A 23822-nucleotide genomic window follows, 5' to 3' on the forward strand; every position below is an offset into this window, starting at 1 on the left:
ACCCGCCTCGATCCAGCTGCCTGCGGAGATCATCTGTTAGGGCGACCAGAGCCGTCTCGGTCCCATGACCAGCGCGGAAGCCGGACTGGAATGGATCGAGAGCAGATGTTTCATCCAGAAACCTACCAAGCTGTTCAGCAACCGCTCTCTCAATCACCTTACCCAGGAATGGAAGATTTGAAACCGGGCGGTAATTGGATAGATCTAAAGGATCTAATGATGTTTTCTTTAAGAGCAGACACACCACTGCCTCCTTCAGTTCCCCTGGGAATATCCCAGTGCCAAGGGACAAATTGATGATATCCCCCAGGGGGGCCCGCACCTCGTCTGGGCACGCTCTAATCAGCCAGGACGGGCACGGGTCAAGAGGACAGGTGGTGGGCTTTCCAGCTCGGAGGAGTCTGTCCACATCGGCTGGGGATATCCGGTCAAAGTGGTCCAATACTGGACCCGAGGACAGTCGAGGGGCCTCCAGTTCCTTTATTGTATCCAAATTGGCAGGGAGGTCATGGCGGAGCAACAGGACCTTCTCCGCAAAAAAGCTCGCAAATGCCTCGCAGCTGTGTGTCGAATTGTTATTTAAATTTGGCTGTCCTTCAAGGGACAAAAAATAAAATAAAAATAAAAATAAAAAATAAAAAAACCTAAAAGAAAAAGAGAAAGTGCTTTATCCACAAGAGGAGAGCTTTCCCACAGGCACCAGACCAGCGCATGAGGAGTAATAATAATTATTAACAACAGCAACAATAATTTATTATTTATACCCAGCCACTCTGGGCGGCTTCCAGCAAAAGATTAAAATACAGTAAGGAGGAGCTCTTTCAATCTATTTTCCCCATGGCTTTGGAAGCTCACCTGATGGCCTCCTTGTAGTGCATGAGGGCCTCCTGGAGCTTCCCCTGCTGTTGCAAAACACTGGCTAAATTTGAATGCGCAGCTGCAAACTCCGGGAAGACCTGCGGGGAAGAAGCTCACTCTTAGTTTCCCTGAGAAGCATTCTAAAGAGACGGAGGCTGCTCTTTGAGGCTCAAAATTTGTGGGCGAGAAATAAATCCTCATTTGGATTGACTTGCAAAAATTAAGGAGGAGGAGGAACCTATGGACTGCCTTTTTAGCATGCATAGGAAATACTGTTGGGAGATCAGACTGTCAAATGACCAATGCCATATTTTAAAGAGCCCCTCTTTGATGCTCAAATGTGGCAGGGGCTGGCTGCAAAATAAATCACCGTTTGGAATGATTTGTGGTAATGATAATAATAATAATAATAATAATAATAATAATAATAATGGGCCTATGAACTGCCTTTTTCGTACGCATAGGAAATACTGTTAGAAAATAAGACTGTCAGGGGATCAAGCTCAGCCGACACAGAGAACAGCATGTGCCCAGCTTTTATTTCAATTTCTGTACCGTTCCTTAACACCTTGCATTGTTCTTCTGATGAAAAAGCAGATTTTTGGTCATTCCAGGAGGCCTAGGAATATAAAAAGGGGGACAGACCCTCTTCCTTCCAAAAGGGACTTATCGGACCATGCTTTGTCGAGCCTCAAAATGCTACTTCACTTTCACTTCTTCACCATTATTTCCGTTATTGATCAAGAAAAATTTGATCGGCGATTTTTAAAAAGACCCAGACTAGGAGTCCAGGGTACGCATGCCTAACCCTTATATGTCAATTTAATTGTTGTAATTCTCCACGCACGTACCTCAAGAGCTTTCCGGTAGAGGCGGACAGCCTCCTCGATATTCCCTTGTTCTCGCTTGATGTTCGCCAGGTTATTAAGAGAATCCGCATGAGTCGGACATAAACGGAGAGCTGTATTGTAGCATTCCTCGGCTTCGGCAACCTTCAAAACACAAAACAGAGTTTTTACACGAATATTAGTATGTCTTTCACAGGAGCCCAAAAGGCTGCTCTGTGATGTGATGGCTGGATTGAGGTTTGATACGGCCCCTCAGCTCCTGACGGTAACTTGGTATTAGAGCGGTTCATAAAAAACTCTTTTTTTGAAAATGCCTGCTCCAAAGTTCTTCTCTTACCAACAGTAGAGATTATATAGCTATATCTGGAATGGCATGCATATCAGTTAATATCTTTTATATATATATGCCAGCTGTCCTTTGTCAACAACCAATTGTTGCTGTTTTTTATATTGAATATATGCTATATGGTAACTGTTGCACCTCATAGGTAACTCAAGCCTTCTGCACGTCACAAAAGATGTATTTTATCAAAGTCATTGTTGAACTGAAATACAATTAAGAAGTATATTAATAGTGAAATGCAATTAAGAAGAAGCATATTAACAGTAAAACCCCACAATTGTTGAGCCTTTTTTAAGGATTTGACCCCAGAGGTGCTGACCTTTTTTAGGATTAAAGTTCTTGAGCTTTTTGGGGGGAAGTTTTGCCCTAGTAAATAAACCGCCACGAGGGCCGGATTAAATCGACCAGAGGGCCAGATTAGGCCCCTGAACTGGACTTTGGACATGCCTGGTCTAAAAGAACATTGGGAAAATTTAAATTCTTTGGCAGGATAGCAGGAAATATGACAAAACCAATGCATTTTGAGATCTAGGAGAGATGGGTGGAAGGCCCCCAAAGTGGACTTTGGACATGCTTGGTTTAGGGGAACATAAATACAAGAGCAGACTAATCCGATTCAAACTCTCTTTCCCGCACACTTACCGTCTTTTGCAAGATGTATTTAAGGAAGACAGTAAGGGAAATGGTTTTGGTCATACTAAATCAAAATTAAGAGACAGAGTTGCTAGATAGTAAAAGAAAATCATTGCCAAAAACGTATAAGAATGGCATACAAAGGATGAAGAAGTTAAGTCGGTTATGATTAAATGGGCTCAAGATTTTGGTCATAACATTGAATTAGATAAGTGGGAAAGATTATGGGCAAAAACAATTTATTGAATGTACAGCACTAATTAAAAATTTAATGAAGGTGACGTATAGGTGGTATTTGACGCCGACTAAACTTGCTAAAATATATATAACTCAAGATAAGGCACGCTAGAAATGCAAGGAGAAGGAAGGGAATTTCGTCCATAGGTGGTGGATGTGCACTAAAGTCAAAGTCTACTGGGATATGATTTACAAAGAATTGAAAAAGATCTTTAAATATACTGTTATTAAAAAAACCAGAGGCTAATTTTTGAAAGTGATTTACAAATGCTAAAGTAAATTGTTTTAAGTAGAGTAAGAAGGTAAATAGGGCGATATATGTTCAGGTAGGCAGCTGTGGTGGTCTAACACAGTTGAAATATATAAAAAATATATAAATTGTCCAGTAGCACATTGCAGACCAACTCAGTTTGGTCTTGGTAGAAGCTTTTGTATCTGAAGAATTGGACCTGCATACAAAAAATTATACCAAGAAGAAGCCAAGTTTAGCAAGCCCTGTTTAGGGAAGCTTTTAATGTTTGACGGACTATTGTATTTTAATATTTTGTCGCCAAGAGTGGCTGGGGAAACCCAGCCAGATAGGCGGGGTATACATTTTATTATTATTATTATTATTATTATTATTATTATTATTATTATTATCATCATCATCAGGTGCTACTGGACAATTTTTAAAGGGTGATATAGAAATGCTAAGAGGATCGTGACTGCTTAAGAAAGCCAGGGAGTGGGAGCGGGGGAAGGGGGAGGGGAGTCGACGCTTGGTATGAGCAAAGTTGTATGTGACGATATGACAAAGGAAAAAATAAAAGAGGACTTCTTCTAGGTTCTGTACCCCAAATCCCCCCCCAAAGAGCCCAATTTCGAGGTCACCATCATCCGGAAGGCTTTTTTCAGCAAACCCTCTGACATACAGAAAGCAAAAGGGACCGGTTTCATTTTCTTTTTTTAATTTTTATTTTATTTATAACATAGTCCACAACAACTCATACATACAAACAGACCCACCACCATTGACTAATTATCAAAATTAAACTCCTATCCCCTTACACAAAGAAAACATAACATAAAAATAAAAGACTTTATTCTGTTAAATGGCCGCCTTATTTACCTCTTGTATACTATTTCTTTTGTATGGGATTATTACAATTTTTCCTAATTATGACTTAAACCACAAAGTCTCCTGTAGAAATTAATTGAAACAAGTCCAAGTGTATATTTTGGGGCACTGTTTGGTAAAGTATTCTCTGCATTTTCCCCATTCCTTTTGGAATTCTTGTCTGGGTTGTGCCCTAATTGTCTCTGTTAATCTGGCCAATTCAGCATGGGGTAAAAGCCTAAGAAAAAGCTAAACAACTTCAATCCTAAAAAAAGTTCAACAATTTAAACCCTAAGAAAAGAGCTCAACAACTTCAATCCTTAAAAAAAGTAAACAACTTTGGTCGGCCCTTATGGCCCTTCACTTCATCAAATCTGGCCCTCTTTGAAAAAAGTTTGGACACCACTGCCTAATAGGAAAGTTTCTGTATTTTTTTTTCACAGGCCCACCAGAAATGTATAAGTGTCCCTTCTTCTTTACTGCACCTCCAGCACAGTTTTTTTGTTTTATACATTTTAGCTATTTTGGCAGGTGTTAAGTACCATCTATAAAACATCTTTTATATAGATGTTCCCCCCACCCCAAGGCAAAAGGGACCAGTTTCTTACGCTGCCTTTCTCTTTCAGCGCGTTGGCCAGGTTGCAGTAGGCGTCAGGGAAGTGGGGCTGGAGCTCAATGGCCCTCTTGTAGGTATCGATTGCCAGATCGATCAGCCCCTGTTCGTAATACACACATGCCAGGTTGCCGTGGACAACAGCGTGGTTGGGACTCAGGCTCAGGGCCCGTAGGTAGGCTGCAACGGCTCTGAAATGAGATCAAGGACTGGTTCAGTTTCATTGTCACCAGGGTGGATAAAAATCTGTTTTTTAAAAAATAAAATGCTTTGGGAGGACGATTAAGAGGATCGAGGCGGGCCGGGACTGCTGATTCTTTTAGATTTGTTAGCGGCCTTCGACATGGTCGATCACAAACTTTTGGACCACCGCCTTGCCAACGTGGGGATTCAGGGCACAGTCAGACAATGGCTGTGCTCCTTTATCTCAGGTCGGGGACAGAGGGTGGCGCTAGGGAGGGAGTTGTCGCTGCGGCACTCCTTGTTGTGTGGAGTGCCGCAGGGCACAATCCTTTCCCAGATGCTTTTCAATATCTTTATGCGCCCCCTTGCCCAGATTGTCCGGAGTTTAGGGCTGAGTTGTCGTCAATATGCTGATGACACCCAACTTTATCTGTCAATGGACTCGGCCCCAGACACACTGACCAGATGCTTGGAAGCCGTGGCTGGGTGGCTGCGTGGGAGCCAGTTGAAGTTAAATCCTTCGAAGACAGAGGTCCTCTGGCTGGGTCAGGACAACATGGGGTTGGGGGGCCAACTCCCATCTCTTGTGGGGGCGCAATTAGTGCCAGAGCCTTCTGTCAAGAGCTTGGGTGTAACCTTCGATGCCTCTCTTTCCATGGAGGCACAGGTTGCAGCCACAGCAAAGGTGGCATTTTTCCACCTCCGCCGTATTAAGGAATTGGTTCCTTACCTTTCTCGCCCTGATCTGGCCAGTGATCCATGCGATGGTCACCTCCAGGCTTGATTATTTTAACTCGCTCTATGCTTAGACTCACTCTGACACCCTATATGGGATTTGGTATATAAATTTTCCCGTGGCTTTTTTTGCTGGCCCATGTAGCACCAGCATGGATAGCTGGCTTGGGTGAATAGCTGATGTTTCCTCCCTTTGTAGTCTTGATGAGGCTGCATTTTAAGCTGTATTTTAATTAACTGGGGTTTTTTTCTATTCTATTTTATTGTAATTTATATTTGGTGTTAGCCGCCCTGAGCCCGGCCCTGGCCAGTGAGAGCGGGGTAGAAATAAATAAATAAATAAATAATTCGGGGAAGAATTATTTGTTTTAAGTTTTTCATGTGTGCGAAAACTCAGTCCAAGTTTTTCTTGGGGAAAAAATGTTTCAGCACATCAGTTAAGCAACATGGATACATATGCTACCATGTTACTGTTTTAGTGAAATAAATTGCTTAAATTGTTATGAAGGAAATGTTTCTTTTCTCCTTCCAATCAAGTGCAGCAGAAAAGTTGTTCAAATAAAAAGTGTTCACTTATTAAAACTCACCATCATTTCGTCACAATCGGGCTGTATATAGCAGAACCAAATCATTTTGATATAACTGTAGAAAAGACTCTGAAGTTAGGATTCCAAAAAGGAAACCTGCCTCCGTTTGTCAATATTAAGAGGATGCCAGCAAGGCTGAACCTTCCGGTAAAAGGGGGATTTAAATCAAGTCTTATGGATTTGGGATTTAAATCAATTTGCTTTAAATAAAATCAACCCTCTAGGCAACAATGGGAGTTAGTTTGGGTATGGGTGCAACCACTAAACTGAGAATATAAGACGTAATGTGATTATACGCAAAACCAATAAAAAACATTTATATAAAAAAGAGAATATAAGCTCTATGCCTATTTGCTTACCTGTCAAATATACGCGCCTCCTTCAAGACGTTCCCCAGATTAATGTAAGCATCCAGGAAGTTGGGGTCCAGGGTCACCGCCTGAAAATATTTAAGATAATAGATTTTTGTTACTAATACAGTCATACCTCAGGTTGAAGTAGCTGCGGGTTAAGCATTTTCGGGTTGTGCTCCGTGGCGACCTAGAAGTAACAGAGCCCGTTACTTCCGGGTTCTGCAGCTTGCGCACGTGCAGACACTCAAAATGATGCCACACGCATCTACGGAAGCAGCAAATTGTGACCCGAGCATGTTCACTTCAGGATGCGAACGGGGCCCCGGAACGGATCCCGTTCGCATCCAGAGGTACCACTGTATAACAGCATGGTTACTTTTAAATAAGTGGGTCAACTTTGACCTAGGCTGCCTCCTACCTACCTTCCTACCTTATCGATCTACCGACTTTATCTTATTATCTATCTACTTGCCTACCTATCTTATCTATCTATCTATCTATCTATCTACCTACCCTATCTATCAAATCTATCTACCTACCTACCATCTAATCCAGGTGTGGCCCAACTTGGCCCTCCAACCCCCATCATCCCTACCTAACAGGACCAGTGGTCAGGGACAATGTGAGTTGTAGTCCCAAAACAGCTGGAGGGCCAGGTTTGGCCATGCCTGAATCTATCTACCTACTCAATCAATCAATCTAACTAATCTATCTATCCATCTACCAACCTTTCTTATATATGTATCTATCTAATCTACCTACCTAATCTATCTATCTAATCTAATCTAATCTAATCTAACTATCTATCATCTATCTAATCCAGTGTTTCCCAACCTTTTTTGGGCAAAGGCACACTTGTTTGATGAAAAAAATCTCGAGGCACACCACCATTACAGCCCCGTGACGTCAGCGCGCAGCGTCACTTGAGCTCCTTCTCCTGCTCGTTCAGGGCCGCAGTGGCGTAGCGTGGGTTGTCAGCACCCGGGACAATGCAAGTAATTTGCGCCCCCTAACCCGTGGATTTGCGCCCCCTAACACTAACCCCCAGATGTTGCGCCCGGTGTGGCCGGCCCCCCCTGCACCCCCCACGCTAGGCCACTGATCCATAGCTAAAAGCAGAAGTCGACAAATGTGTCCTGTTTTTTGCTCTTCAAAATGTGGCAACCCGAAGACCCCCAGGGACCGTCCAACCAGCCTAGGAAGTGTGCTCTGGTCGCGGGGGAGGAGACACGAGGCATTGCCATCCACACCTGGAATTGAGGAGGAGCTGGAAAGGTCCTTTGGTTTCACACCCAGGACCCATTTTTTCTCTCTTCTTTTGAGAAAGGGGTGGGAAACGGGATTTGGAGGGCGCATGTGTGCGTGTAGCTGAGCTCCAGTTGCTCTGGGCATTTCTGGACGGGGCCGGTAGCGTCTCTCCTAACCCCTCCCCACCCCGGTCTCCAGCCCCCCCCCCCGCCCAAAGGCTTCCCCCTACCTGGCCAAAGTTCCACCCGAAGCTGGAGATGCGGTTCGCGCTGCCCACGAAGAGGACGCCGAACTCGGAGAGGACGTATTCCTTGCGCTCAGCGCAGCGGCGCAGCTAGCCGCTCAGGGGCCCGGGGCGGCGCGCGCGTCCTGCAGCCAGGGGCGAGTGCCATGGGGGCGAGCCATGGCAGGGCGCGCTGCGTGGAGCCTCGCTGCAGCCTCCCCCTCAGCTGTAGGGAGGCTGAGGCGGTGGGCAGAGGCCAGAGCGGAGCTTGCGGGCAGTTCGCCCGCAGACGCATGGCTCAGGCACGCTGCAGGCACCGAGGTGTGGCGCCCAGTGCCCCCCGCCTCGCCTAGCTACCAGTGGCATAGGAAGGGGTCTGCGGTGGGTGCGGGGCTGAAAGGACAGACAAGGCTCCAGCAACCACCCCCACCGCCAAGTCCGCCGGTCCTGCAATCCCTTGCACGCTGACTTGGAAGTACAGTGGTACCTCGGGTTACATACGCTTCAGGTTACAGACTCCGCTAACCCAGAAATAGTACCTCGGGAGGGGCAGAGAGCTGCGAGTGCGCCCCCCGCAGATGTTGCGCCCAGTGCGGCCGGCCCCCCCTGCACCCCCCACGCCACGCCACTGCAGGGCCGGGTCGCCGCCGTGAGGGAAGGGCGCCGGGGCGCTGCTGCTGCTGCTGCTGCTGCTGCCGCCGCCGCTCCCGGCAGGCATGGGCCCAGCTGAGGCGGCGGCGGCTGTTGTGGTGGTGGCGGCGATAGCGGGCGGAGGAGGGAGCGGCGGCGGGGCCGAGGTAGCCGGCGGCGGCGGGGGAGGCGGCGGCGGTGGAGCAGGAGGGCGGCCGAGGCCGGTGAGGGAGTAGGGTTGCCCGGGGCTTGAGGAGCAGTCGCCGGGAGTTGCTGCTGCTGTTGCTGCTGCTGCCCGGACATGCCGGCCACCTCCTTGTCCGCTGTCTCGCGCTCCTCCCTTTTGCGCGCGCTGCCCCACCGCCGCCCCATTGGCCGGGTCCTGTCAGCTGATCCTGTGTTATTTCCTATGTGTGTGTGTGAGGGGAGAATGGAGAGAGAAACCTCGGCACCACCACCGCGGAGCCGCCCCCGGCTCGACGCGGATCCTCGCCGCCGCCGCCCCGCCTCTCGCCGCCCGACTCGCCCGCCTCCCTCCCACGGCACACCAGGCAATCTCTCGCGGCACACTAGTGTGCCGCGGAACACCGGTTGGGAAACACTGATCTAATCTATCTATGCAAGGAATATCAACTGTACGAGAAATGGTACCAACTAATGGTACTAACAGGACACCGGAGGCCCATTGCAGCTGAAAAAATGCCTCCAGTTTTAATATAAAAAAGAATGGGAAACGTTTATTGCATATTGACAAAAGCAGTGCACACAGGTTAATACATTAGCAGGATTAATTTTTTTAAAAAACCCCACCTGTAATGGTTAAATTTAAAGTAGAATCATAGAATCATACAGCTGGAATAGACCACAAGGGCCATCGAGTCCAACCCTCTGCCAAGCAGGAAACACCATCAGAGCACTCCTGACATATGGTTGTCAAGCCTCTGCTAACTGGGACTTTTCTCTTGCTTTTCTTTTGTGCAAATACCCCCTTCCCCCTGTACCTACCTACCTCTCGACCCTCCCAAGGCCTGCTACCTGAAAGCCATCGAGACCCAACCCAACTTTGCTGTGGCATGGAGTAACCTCGGCTGTGTGTTCAATGCGCAAGGGGAAATCTGGCTGGCGATTCATCACTTTGAGAAGGTAACTGTTACAGAGTTTCTGGGCTCTAGATGGGAAGGCCTGGAAAAATAATGATAATGATAACAATCCAATATAAGCCCCATTAATTGGGCTAGTAGCGTTCTCTCTTCTTCTGTTAAATAATGTTTTATTAATTTTTCATTAATCACAATCCATTAGAAGCCCCATTAATTGGGTTAGTAGCGTTCTCTCTTCTTCTTTTAAAGAATTTATTATTTTCATTCATAGCAATCTGATTTAAGCCCTATTAATTGGGCAAGTGGCATTCTCTTTGTAAATTATTTTTTCATTAATTTTTTCATTAATAACAATCCCATATGAGCCCCATTAATTGGGCTAGTGACATTCTCTTTTTAAATTATTTTTTATTAATTTTTTTATTAATAACAATCAAATATAAGCCACATTAATTGGGCTAGTAGCATTCTCTCTTCTTTTAAATATTTTTTTATCATTTCTTTCATGAATAACCTGATCTAAGCCCCATTAATTGGGCAAGTAGCATTCTCTTTTGAAATATTTTTTTACTAATTTTTTTCATTCATAACAATCCAATTTAAGCCCCATTGGGCTAGTTGCATTCTTGCTGCCGTCGTTGCAGACATAAGAAGTCTTATACCTAGTGAGAAGGCTTCTGGCTTTTTTGACAAATGTATTTTCAAACATTTTCTTTAAATTCATCATATATTATTTCCCAGAAAGCCTTGACCAATGTCACATAATAACAGATGCATATTAGTATATCGCTGCTTCGCAAGATGTTGCAGGGCTGAATGAAGTGGTTTGTAATAACACTGTCAAAATTGGATGCAATTTTTAAATATATACAGTGGTACCTCGTTTTACATAGACTTCAGGTTATACACTCCGCTAACCCAGAAATCGTGCTTCAGGTTAAGAACTTTGCTTCAGGATGAGAACAGAAATCGTGCTCTGGCGGCTCAATGGTAGCAGGAGGCCCCATTAGCTAAAGTTCAGGTTAAGAACAATTTCAGGTTAGCAAAGAAGGAAAACTACCCAAGACTTTCTTTTCAATGACGAAAAACTGTAATCTAATTGATGTTTGGAGACTTAGACATCCACTGGAGAAACAGTTTACATTTTATTCGGAACCAAATCAGTCAATGTCAAGAATAGATCAAATTTGGGTCTCGAATGAACTAACTCCAAGAATTCGGCAAATTGAAATTCAGCCAAGAGTAATTTCAGACCACAGTCCAATAAAATTGGAAATTAAAGGTTATGAAGAAAGATCATTTAGATGGAGAATTAACGATTACCTCTTGGGTGATCAAAAAATCATACAAGAGGCGCAAAAGAAGTTGATGGAATATTTTATGGACAATGCCAATAAGTCAGGTAAATGGCTCGCGTGGCAAATTAAGAAAAGAAAGGAACAAAACATAATCAACAAAATTATTGTGGATGGAGAAGAGATTGAGAACCCGAAAGGCATTAGAAAAGGATTCTTGGACTTTTATAATCATTTGTACAGCAACAGAGAAAAGAACAATTTGAAGAGAATAGAAAGATATTTAAAAGAAAAAAAGGTGCAAAAGATCCCGACAGAAAAGAAAGACAGACTGAATGCCCCAATTGAGAATGAGGAAATAATAGAGGTCATAAAAGAATTGAAAAAAGGAAAGGCTCCAGGACCAGATGGATTTACAGCCAGTTATTACAAAGAATTGAGGCACACCCTGACGGTACCACTGAAAGAAGTTATGAATAATATTTTGAAGGAAAAAGATATTCTGGAAACTTGGAAAGAAGCCTTCATCATACTTATTCCCAAGCAAGATTCTGATTTAACACACGATCTCATTGTTAAACACAGACTATAAGATTTTTGCTGGAATATTAGCAAAAAGATTAAAAAAGGTATTGAGAGAATTTATTCACGATGATCAAGCAGGGTTTCTTCCAGGCAGGCAGATGAAACATAATGTGAGAAATATAATAAATGTTTTGTAATATCTGTCTGCTAGGAATGAGAAACAAGTTATACTAATGTTTGTAGATGCGGAGAAGGCATTTGATAATACAGTGGTGCCTCGCAAGACGAAATTAATTCATTCCGCAAGTTTTTTCTTCTTGCGAGTTTTTCGTCTTGCGAAGCACCGTTTCCCATAGGAATGCATTGAAAATCAATTAATGCGTTCCTATGGAAACCGCTTTCAAGGCTGGCGGTGCGGAGAAGGGCTTTTCTCCCCACCGCAAGCCTTCAGGACAGATACGGGAACAGAGGGGAAGGGGCGCAGCGCTTCTCCTCTGTTCCCGGGGCTTGCGGTGGGAGGAGGGTTTTTCCTCCCCACCGCCAACATTCAGAACAGCATTCTGAATGTTGGCGGTGGGAAGGAAAACCCTCCTCCCACCGCAAGTCTTCAGGACAGCCACCCGAAGGCTGGCGCGGGGAGAAGGTCTCTCCGCCCCACCGCCAGCCTTCGGAGAGCCTTCCGAAGCCTGGCGGCGGGAGGAGGTCTCTCCGCCCCACCGCCAGGCTTCGGAGCAGCCTTCTGAAGGCTGGCGGTGGGGCGGAGAGACCTTCTCCCGCCGCCAGGCTTCGGAGCAGCCTTCTGAAGGCTGGCGGTGGGGCAGAGAGACCTCCTCCCGCCGCCAGGCTTCGGAGCATCCTTCCGAAGCCTGGCGGCGGGAGGAGGTTTCTCCACCCCACCGCCAGGCTTCAGAGCAGCCTTCCAAAGGCTGGCGGCGGGAGGAGGTCTCCACACCACCGCCAGCCTTCGGAGGAGGTCCGAGGACAGTGGGGAAGACGTGCTGCGCTTCCCCGCTGTCCCGGAGATTTCCCTATGGGCTTTCGTCTTGCGAAGGAAGCCCATAGGGAAATTCGTTTTGCGAAGCGCCTCCAAAACGGAAAACCCTTTCGTCTAGCGGGTTTTCCGTCTTGCGAGGCATTCGTCTTGCGAGGCACCACTGTATATCATGGGAATTTGTGTTAAAAAATTTAGAATTTATGGAAGTGGGGAACGATTTCTATAATGGAATAAGGGCGATTTATACAGAGCAAAGAGCTAAATTGATTGTGAATAATGTAATAACAGAAGAAGTGAAGATATGGAAGGGTATAAGACAGGGTTGTCCTCTCTCGCCACTGTTATTCATAATGGTTCTGGAAGTCCTCTTGAGTGCAATTAGACGAAATGAATTAATAAAAGGGGTGACAGTAGGTCAAAACGAATATAAAGTTAAAGCCTTTGCTGATGACCTGGTAATAACGATAGAAGATCCTTTAAAGAGTTTAAATGTGGAGATGGAATTTGGCAAGGTGGCCGGGTTTATATTAAATGTGGGAACCAGTTGACGGAAACCAGCCGTCATTTTGGGGTGCAAGGCAAAGAAAAAACACACACAAAGGCAAATGTCTCCATGGACGGAGGGCAAAAAAGCTCCTTCCTCTCTCTCCTCCGATTTTATTATCCTTTGTTCTCTCCAGCCGCATGGCAGCATTCCAATGTCTCACGTTACCTCATCCGGTCAAGCTTTAACCCACCCACAAACCATATAGGGTTACAGTGCCCAGAGGGGAGAACCTAACTCCTTATAGGGTCAATACATTCTAATACATTGTAAGCTCAGAGTGCTGGTCACCGAGGTCAGCAAGGCACCAGGTGGCACTACAAGCCTTTTCCATGACTTCCTGGCTCCCACATGCCCTCTTTCTTTATTTATTTAATCAGAGTCATATATGTCAGTACCAATACGGTTATATCGAGCGCGATAGGCGACTCTTGTGAGACCGGAAGCGGGCCGCGGACTGGAGAACCATGCAGTACATACAGAAATTAAAGAAGGAATACATTGTATACAGCAACACAAAATAATGCAAATAACTACTATAATGATCACTAAAATCAATAAATGTCGAAGCCAACTTCCATCCGGAAGCCAAGAATATAACCATGCCCATGGATCAACGGAAGGAGGGGGGGCAAACGGATTGTGGGCTACCATGGTTTCCATATGGTCGATTGTCGCAGATATGCTGACATTATTATCAGGAATAAACATGCAACAGTGAGAATGAACAAGCGCACAAACTCCTCCTTTTGAAGCTAAAATCACATTCAAAGTATAACGATTCTGTAAAACCACTTCTCTCATTGCAGACACCTCCTGGTTGAGTTCCTTCAAAGCTTTTATGGTATCATTGAATAATCCTTCAGTCCAATTTGCTAGCCGATGGAGGTCCCTATAGTTCATTGCTGCACCCACCGAGGGCAGCAAGGCCCGAGAGACCTGGGTACCGATATATTGATTTATGGGTGAATTTACCTCCCGACGATTTCGTAGTCTAAGAGAAGATGGTAACTTATCAACCTTATACAACAACGGAACCACGAGACCCAATGTACATGTGCCTGTGAGGTTTCGAGGAATGGTTTTGTATGCTTTTTCGCCACAAAGCAACCATAACTCTCTTTGGAGTAAATAGCTGATATTACTACTCTGTTGGGACCAATTAAAGGCTTCAGTAAATAAGGAACTGATATGAAATTGCTCATCTGTGGCATTTGCTAAGCCAGGGATAGAAGAATTCAGACTCCAATTTGCATGGTAGGTTTCTTTCCTAGTTTTTAGCCATGCACTGGTATCGCTTCTAAAGCACTGAGATTGGTCACTGTATGTTCCTGTAAGAGAACAAGAGCTATTAAACATGAATTTCAATGTATATTGACAGTTTGGATATATGCCCCATGATTCTTTCCCCTCTTTAATTTGAAAACAAATGGGGGCAGGCTCATGGAGGGTCAATTGTACTGGAGGCCAAAAAGTTTGCTTAGGGGATATAATATCAGTAAATTGAAAAGATCCATTGACAGGCACGCCATGAAGCATTATGCCTGAATGACTGGCAAAGGGCGGCATGTGCATACATAACCAACATTTAGAAGCATGCAATAAACTGGTAAACTTAATCATATCTTGTACAAAAATATTATTCCTCCATATCTTATGATAATTTTCTCCCCTAAAAGTCTTATTCAACAATGCTGTTCTTATAGTTCGAGAGTGGCTGAGCCGTGGATACTGCCAGCCAGAGTAGGATTCAGGCGACAGCTGCTTGCCAGCCGATAAGGTGAAATATGGTGGCTGCAACTGGATTGTGTCGTCTGCTTCTCATCCTTGTATAATGATGCAGCAAAAGATGGCAAGGCAAATGGTTAGGAAGGCACTTCTGTAGTTGAAGGGACTCGCCATGGCCGCACGCATCGAGCTGGAACCCACAAAGGCTTGTCCTCGACGTCCACTGCCGCGTACCCTCGTCCCCACGTGATCAGCGGAACAGGTCCATGCCACGCGGGATCAGGCAAGCGTCGGTACACCACCAAGGGGCGGGGGAGTGCCTCCTCCTTCCTAAAATGCAATTCCGCGGGAGTATGGGTCCTATTATGTGGATATAAAAGATGGTTAAGTACAAAAAGAACTTGGTGAACAGCCGAAGGGATATCTGCCGTTGGTATGCTTCGGCCGCCAAGCTGTTTAAGCAATAGTGTTTTGAACGTCAGGTGTGCTCTTTCCACTATAGCTTGACCTGTGGAGTTAAAGGGTATGCCATGAGTTAATTTCACATTCCACAACATACAAAATTCCGAAAATGTTTTAGAAATATATGCTGGACCATTATCAGTTTTGATACGCGCAGGTTTACCCATGACTGAGAAACAGCGGATAGTGTGCTGAATGACATGCCGAGCTGTTTCCCCCCTCATGGGCGTAGCCCATATGAATCCAGAGTGGGTGTCCACCGTGAGGTGAACCTTGGAGAGTGGAGCCAACACAGGTGTGTGTGTGACATCCATCTGCCAACACGCCAATGCAGACGTGCCCCTAGGATTGACAGCATCAAAAGGAATGGCCAGCTGAGATTTAGAACAAGAAGCACATTGGGAAACTATATCCCTTGCTTGGGCCAAAGGAATAGAAAAATGCTTTGCCAATGCTTTCGCAGGAAGGTGAAAGGTGTTATGACCTAGTATAGGGTCAGAAAAGAGAGAAAAGGTAGAAATGTCCCTCAGAGCCACATCTGCTCTTGCATTGCCCTCTGCTAAATACCCTGGGTGTGATGTGTGGGAGCGAAGATGTGCAACATAATAAGATAACTCTCTGTGCTGAAGTAAGGCCTGCAGGCCAAGAAACAAGGAAAACAAGTCAGAATCCAAGGAAGGAGTTATATAAGATATTGGTAAACTAGCAAAAAGGCGATATACATACTGAGTATCCACAATAAGATTGAAAGGTTGAGTAGGAAAGGATTGAAAGGCAAGAATCACAGCTGCTAGCTCAGCTCACTGGGCAGAAGACTGTGGAGGGGTATATAAACATTTCCATTTTCCTCCCTCCTCCCATGTCACCACCCCCCTACTTCTTGTTCTATCCATGAAGAGGGTTAGTGCAGAGGGGAGAGGTGTGAGAGACAAGGGGGTAGCCAAACATAGGTGACCTGTGTCAGAAATGTCAAACGGTCATCCTTTGGAGGGTTAAAAATGATGACACCTATAAAATCAGCTAAAGCAATTTGCACGTGAACGTCCTTTGATAACAATGTCTGATGTGGATTCAATTACTGAATAAATGTTCTTCGGTGGGGTATGTGGTAGATGTAACCATTCTATAATGCAGATAGTCTTCTTCTTGTTCCGCCTGAGCATATAAAATTCCTGTTGGCAACGATGTAGCAAATACGGCCAGGTGCAGCTCGTGTGCAGCACCTCTAGGTGGCGCATGTGGAAAGGTTTCAATGCTTCACCCACAAAATGTTGACAAAGTGTAGGGGAGTTCCGCATGCCTTGAGGACAATCCACTGATAACGTTGCGAATCGTGATATACTGGCAATGTAAAAGCAAACTGTTCCTTGTCTGCTGGAGCCAGTGGGATGAAGATGGTTCAATGTGGCCGAAAGTCAATTGTTCAGAGATAAGCTGTTCAGAAACAGGATGGTGCCATTGCTGCGGATTTTTCTTTTGGTGGAGGCCACCGTTCTACCCACACTGAGGTATCGGTGATCCTGGTTTGCCACGCTGGAAACGTTGTATCGGTGGCTACAGGCTGGTTTTCATTGAGCGCTGCTGCTAGCAGATGAATCTTGTGGGTGGCTGTATCACCAGACTGACAAATGCGAAGCATGGCTGCTGTGTCTGTGGCAGGATTGTGTATTATCGGTCTTAACGCAACCTTACAATCCTCTTTGGCATATTCAAAGGCCAATTGTTTGATAATTATTTGTTTGGCTTCAGGATTTTCAATTTGTCTACTCACTGCTGTAATCAGCCTGTCCATAAAGGAAGAATATGATTCTCTTGCCTCTTGCCTGATTGAACCCCACCTTGATTGAATACTGGTGGGTTCTGGGATTTTTCTCATTGCTTGTTGAGCAGCAAGAGCAGTATCCCTCAATAAAATCTGCAGCAGTGTGGCTTGTACTGAAGCCTGAGCAAAGGGCCCACGGCCCATCATAGCATCCATCACATCTGCGAGGGTAATATTAGGATTATTCCCTCTTGCTTGTTGCAGTAAGGCAGGAGCATAACCATGACAGGCGATTTCCCATTCATGAGCAAATAATACACCAGCTGATGGAGGTAAAACTGTACGTGCCAAAAGCTTGATGTCATCTGGAACCAACAGCTGGGCTAATGTGGCTTCCAAAAGAGCCTGTGTGAATGGTGCTTGCAGTCCATTTGTCCTGACTGACAATTGGAGCTCTTTCAAGATTTTAAAGTCAAAAGGTTGGTGCTGGGCTTGAGTTCCTGCTGGAGCACCAGCAGGGGGCACAATAACAGGGAATGCCATGGTATCCTGAGATAAGGAACAGGCAAGGGCTGCACGCTGAAAGGGGGTAGCTGGTTCTGCTGCTGAAAGAGCAGGGTCATTTCCAGCCAGACCACGATATTTTTGCAGGATTGGGTCCTCTAGTGAGGAACTATAATCTGGAGGCTTGGGTTCTGGAGCTGCTGGCAGGGCAAGGATTGGAACAAACTCTAACACAGCAGACTGGATTAAAGAAGCTGGAGGTTGTGATGGCAATGCAGCCAGGGAGATATTTTTTGGTGATAAAGAGCCCATAGCGTAATGAACCTTGCACCATGCATTTAAAATCCGAGTACTGATGCTGGGGAGCTCATGAAAATGTTCACCAATCTTGTCCCAAAGTTTCAGTTCCCAAGTCCCATTTGCAATTACACCCAAGTCCCAGGGAGAATGTTCATCAATGGCCAGAATGAGCTGTATCAAATCACCCTCGGGAACTTCCAGTTTGTTGGAGGAGAGGAGAAATTTTAAGTCTTTTAAAAATTTCTGTTGGGGAGTAGTCAAAGAGCTGCCCATTTTTCAAAAATCAATATAATAGAAGGGATCGAACTCACCGGGATCTTTTTTAAAGATGTAGAGCGCTTTGCAATCCTTGCCGGACGTAGTGAGTCGATGATAACCACTGCTTGGATCAAAAATCCTCTCAGTTTCTTTTAAAATCCTCTTAGTCTGCCTCAGACTGTTTGCTTCCAGTTGCTTCTTTTTTCCCTTTTAAAAACCTCAGCCGTATCCTTTTATTCTGCCTCAGAGAGGGCACCACTTGTGGGAACCAGTTGACGGAAACCAGCCGTCATTTTGGGGTGCAAGGCAAAGAAAAAACACACACAAAGGCAAATGTCTCCATGGACGGAGGGCAAAAAAGCTCCTTCCTCTCTCTCCTCCGATTTTATTATCCTTTGTTCTCTCCAGCCGCATGGCTGCATTCCAATGTCTCACGTTACCTCATCCGGTCAAGCTTTAACCCACCCACAAACCATATAGGGTTACAGTGCCCAGAGGGGGGAACCTAACTCCTTATAGGGTCAATACATTCTAATACATTGTAAGCTCAGAGTGCTGGTCACCGAGGTCAGCAAGGCACCAGGTGGCACTACAAGCCTTTTCCATGACTTCCTGGCTCCCACAATTAAATAAGAAAAAAACCAAAGTAATGATTAAGAATATGGACCAAAGTGCAATAGAAGTAATGCAACGAGAATCAGGGATTGAAGTGGCGAAGAAGGTAAAATATCTGGGAATATGGTTAACTCCAAGAAATATTGATTTATTTCAAAACAACTATATACCGGTGTGGAACAGAATCAAAAAAGTTTTGTAAGTTTGGGGAAGGATGAAACTTTCTTTTTGGGGTAGAATCTCAACGATCAAAATGAGTGTGCTTCCAAAGATGTTATTTTTGTTCCAAATGATTCCTATAATTAGGGGGACAACGACTTTCAAAGAGTGGCAAATTCAAGATATATCTGGCAGGGCAAAAAGCCAAGAATACAATGTAAGTTATTGACAGATGCAAAGGAAAGAGGAGGCTTTGCGCTGCCAGATTTGAAATTATATTATGAAGCGTCTTGTCTCTGCTGGTTAAGGGAATGGATAAAATTAAAAAACAATAAACTGTTAGAGTTAGAAGGATTTGATAATAGATTTGGGTGGCACGTGTATTTGTGGTTGGAGAAGAAGAAAAGTCACAAGGGTTTTGAGAATCACATTTTCAGGAGCTCCATAATAGAAATATGGGATAGGTGTAAAAATATATTAGAACCCAAAGTTCCACACTGGTTGTCTCCATTAGAGGTTATGAGTGTAAAGAAAATCAATATGAGAGGGAATTGGATCACTTACGGAGAGCTAATAATTAAAGAAGGGGGGAAATGGAAAATGAAGCCATATGAACAAGTAAAAGAACATGTGTTTGATTGGTTGCATTATTTTCAGGTAAATGAAATGTTTAAAAAGGATTTAAAAGAGTGGATATACGGAAAAAGAATCGAAATTTCAAATAGAGATGATAAACAATGATTATAAGATATTGTCAAAAATGTATAAAATGTTGTTGGATTGGCAAACGATGGACGAGGAGGTAAAGTCGGTTATGATACATTGGGCCAGAGACTTTGGTTATAATATACAATTGGCTGACTGGGAAAAATATTATGAAAATGGAAAAAGGAAAATATTATGAAAATGGTATATAGATGGTACATAACACCGGTTAAGTTAGCAAAAATGTTCAAAACATGTAATAAGTGTTGGAAATGTAAAGAAAAAGAAGGATCTTTTTTCCATATGTGGTGGGAATGTAAGAAGGTAAAGGGTTTCTGGGAAATGATATATAATGAGTTGAAGAAGATGCTTAAATACACATTTGTAAGGAAACCAGAAGCCTTTTTGTTAGGAATAACTGGAAGAGAGATAAATAGAAAGGATTACAAACTTTTCCAATACGCAGTAACAGCGGCAAGAATATTAATGGCCCAAAAATGGAAACAAGAGGAGCTACCGACCCTTGAAGAGTGGAGAATGAAACTTATGGACTATGCAGAACTGGATAAACTGACTGGGAAGATTAGATATCAATGGGATCACAAGTTCATCGAGGACTCGGGAAAGTTTACAGATTATCGGAAAAGCATATGTGACGAACAGACAACGCTAGTGGGATTTAAAGAGGCTTTGTGAAAGTTAAAGATGTATTGTAAAAAAGAAATAGAACTGAAAGGATAATATTAAATGGCAATATAAATTTAGAGAATGCATAAAAATAGAAAATATGGATTGGTGGAAAAGCTTGTGGAAGTCCAAAAAGTTGAAATTTGTGAATACTGTTTGGGATGGCGAATTTGTAAATAGGAAAATTTAATAAAAATTATTATTATTATTTAAAAAAAGAACAATTTCAGGTTAAGAACAGACCTCCGGAACGAATTAAGTACTTAACCCAAGCTACCACTGTATAATATTTTTTTAGTTTTCACAAAAAACCAAATCATTAAATTAAATAATATTTTTTTAAAAAACAACTGTATACACAATCAATGTTAATCCCACATTATGGGATTATTTGACTTGCCTCCCCTGGTTCCTTTGTATTATCATCATTCATTATCATCACTGGAGAGCCAGTGTGGTGTAGTGGTTAAGAGCGGTAGACTCATAATCTGGGGAACCGGGTTCGCGTCTCCACTCCTCCACATGCAGCTGCTGGGTGACCTTGGGCCAGTCACACTTCTCTGACGTCTCTCAGCCCCACTCACCTCACAGAGTGTTTGTTGTGGGGAAGGAAGGGAAAGGAGAATGTTAGCCGCTTTGAGATTCCTTAAAGGGAGTGAAAGGCGGGATATCAAATCCAAACTCTTCTTCTTCAATAAAATCATCATCACTAATTTAAGGTTATCAGATTTTTTTTCAATGAGTCCGGGGATACTTTTCAACTTAAATGGATTTTGTATGGGGACTGATTTGTAAATCCGGGGACTGTCCTTACTCCAGAGGAGGGCAACCAAAATGGTCAAAGGCCTGGAAACGATGCCTTATGAGGAACGGCTAAGGGAGCTGGGCATGTTTAGCCTGGAGAAGAGGAGGTTAAGGGGTGATATGATAGCCATGTTCAAATATAGAAAAGTATGTCACATAGAGGAGGGAGAAAGGTTGTTTTCTGCTGCTCCAGAGAAGCGGACACGGAGCAATGGATCCAAACTACAAGAAAGAAGATTCCACCTAAACATTAGGAAGAACTTCCTGACAGTAAGAGCTGTTTGACAGTGGAATTTGCTGCCAAGGAGTGTGGTGGAGTCTCCTACTTTGGAGGTCTTTAAGCAGAGGCTTGACAACCATATGTCAGGAGTGCTCTGATGGTGTTTCCTGCTTGGCAGGGGGTTGGACTCGATGGCCCTTGTGGTCTATTCCAGCTGTATGATTCTATGATTCTACTTTAAATTTAACCATTACAGGTGGGTTTTTTTAAAAAAATTAATCCTGCTAATGTATTAACCTGTGTGCACTGCTTTTGTCAATATGCAATAAACGTTTCCCATTCTTTTTTATATTAAAACTGGAGGCATTTTTTCAGCTGCAATGGGCCTCCGGTGTCCTGTTAGTACATTAGTTGGTACCATTTCTCGTACAGTTGATATTCCTTGCATAGATAGATTAGATAGATGATAGATAGTTAGATTAGATTAGATTAGATTAGATTAGATTAGATTAGATAGATTAGGTAGGTAGATTAGATAGATACATATATAAGAAAGGTTGGTAGATGGATAGATAGATTAGTTAGATTGATTGATTGAGTAGGTAGATAGATTCAGGCATGGCCAAACCTGGCCCTCCAGCTGTTTTGGGACTACAACTCACATTGTCCCTGACCACTGGTCCTGTTAGGTAGGGATGATGGGGGTTGGAGGGCCAAGTTGGGCCACACCTGGATTAGATGGTAGGTAGGTAGATAGATTTGATAGATAGGGTAGGTAGATAGATAGATAGATAGATAGATAAGATAGGTAGGCAAGTAGATAGATAATAAGATAAAGTCGGTAGATCGATAAGGTAGGAAGGTAGGTAGGAGGCAGCCTAGGTCAAAGTTGACCCACTTATTTAAAAGTAACCATGCTGTTATACAGTGGTACCTCTGGATGCGAACGGGATCCGTTCCGGGGCCCCGTTCGCATCCTGAAGCGAACATGCTCGGGTCACAATTTGCTGCTTCCGTAGATGCGTGTGGCATCATTTTGAGTGTCTGCACGTGCGCAAGCTGCAGAACCCGGAAGTAACGGGCTCTGTTACTTCTAGGTCGCCACGGAGCACAACCCGAAAATGCTTAACCCGCAGCTACTTCAACCTGAGGTATGACTGTATTAGTAACAAAAATCTATTATCTTAAATATTTTCAGGCGGTGACCCTGGACCCCAACTTCCTGGATGCTTACATTAATCTGGGGAACGTCTTGAAGGAGGCGCGTATATTTGACAGGTAAGCAAATAGGCATAGAGCTTATATTCTCTTTTTTATATAAATGTTTTTTATTGGTTTTGCGTATAATCACATTACGTCTTATATTCTCAGTTTAGTGGTTGCACCCATACCCAAACTAACTCCCATTGTTGCCTAGAGGGTTGATTTTATTTAAAGCAAACTGATTTAAATCCCAAATCCATAAGACTTGATTTAAATCCCCCTTTTACCGCAAGGTTCAGCCTTGCTGGCATCCTCTTAATATTGACAAACGGAGGCAGGTTTCCTTTTTGGAATCCTAACTTCAGAGTCTTTTCTACAGTTATATCAAAATGATTTGGTTCTGCTATATACAGCCCGATTGTGACGAAATGATGGTGAGTTTTAATAAGTGAACACTTTTTATTTGAACAACTTTTCTGCTGTACTTGATTGGAAGGAGAAAAGAAACATTTCCTTCATAACAATTTAAGCAATTTATTTCACTAAAACAGTAAAATGGTAGCATATGTATCCATGTTGCTTAACTGATGTGCTGAAACATTTTTCCCCCAAGAAAAACTTGGACTGAGTTTTCGCACACATGAAAAACTTAAAACAAATAATTCTTCCCCGAATTATTTATTTATTTATTTATTTCTACCCCGCTCTCACTGGCCAGGGCCTGGCTCAGGGCGGCTAACACCAAATATAAATTACAATAAAATAGAATAGAAAAAAACCCCAGTTAATTAAAATACAGCTTAAAATGCAGCCTCATCAAGACTACAAAGGGAGGAAACATCAGCTATTCACCCAAGCCAGCTATCCATGCTGGTGCTACATGGGCCAGCAAAAAAGCCACGGGAAAATTTATATACCAAATCCCATATAGGGTGTCAGAGTGAGTCTAAGCATAGAGCGAGTTAAAATAATCAAGCCTGGAGGTGACCATCGCATGGATCACTGGCCAGATCAGGGCGAGAAAGGTAAGGAACCAATTCCTTAATACGGCGGAGGTGGAAAAATGCCACCTTTGCTGTGGCTGCAACCTGTGCCTCCATGGAAAGAGAGGCATCGAAGGTTACACCCAAGCTCTTGACAGAAGGCTCTGGCACTAATTGCGCCCCCACAAGAGATGGGAGTTGGCCCCCCAACCCCATGTTGTCCTGACCCAGCCAGAGGACCTCTGTCTTCGAAGGATTTAACTTCAACTGGCTCCCACGCAGCCACCCAGCCACGGCTTCCAAGCATCTGGTCAGTGTGTCTGGGGCCGAGTCCATTGACAGATAAAGTTGGGTGTCATCAGCATATTGACGACAACTCAGCCC

The 23822-nt window shown here is 44.0% G+C and overlaps 1 protein-coding gene and 1 long non-coding RNA gene across 2 annotated transcripts in view; one reads left to right on the forward strand and one right to left on the reverse strand.

Annotated features, from left to right (window-relative positions):
• Positions 1–855: 855 nt before the first annotated feature.
• Positions 856–6577, reverse strand: LOC308578036. The gene is made up of 4 exons (XR_014003827.1): positions 6496–6577; positions 4627–4822; positions 1710–1850; positions 856–956 (listed from the first exon to the last, which is right to left on the reverse strand). It is a non-coding gene; the product is annotated as an uncharacterized lncRNA (long non-coding RNA).
• Positions 6578–9595: 3018 nt separating this feature from the next.
• Positions 9596–23822, forward strand: part of LOC308578109 (uncharacterized protein) — a gene marked incomplete at its 5' end in the record, with an annotated part of 37142 nt that continues 22915 nt past the window's right edge. Inside the window, 2 exons of the mRNA XM_081178378.1 lie at positions 9596–9733; positions 22451–22530. Of these exons, the coding sequence (XP_081034504.1) occupies positions 9596–9733; positions 22451–22530 (218 nt within the window). The remainder of the gene's footprint in view (positions 9734–22450; positions 22531–23822) is intronic.

Source organism: Podarcis bocagei (assembly GCF_964188305.1).
Source record: "Podarcis bocagei genome assembly, chromosome: W".
NCBI lineage: Eukaryota > Metazoa > Chordata > Lepidosauria > Squamata > Lacertidae > Podarcis > Podarcis bocagei.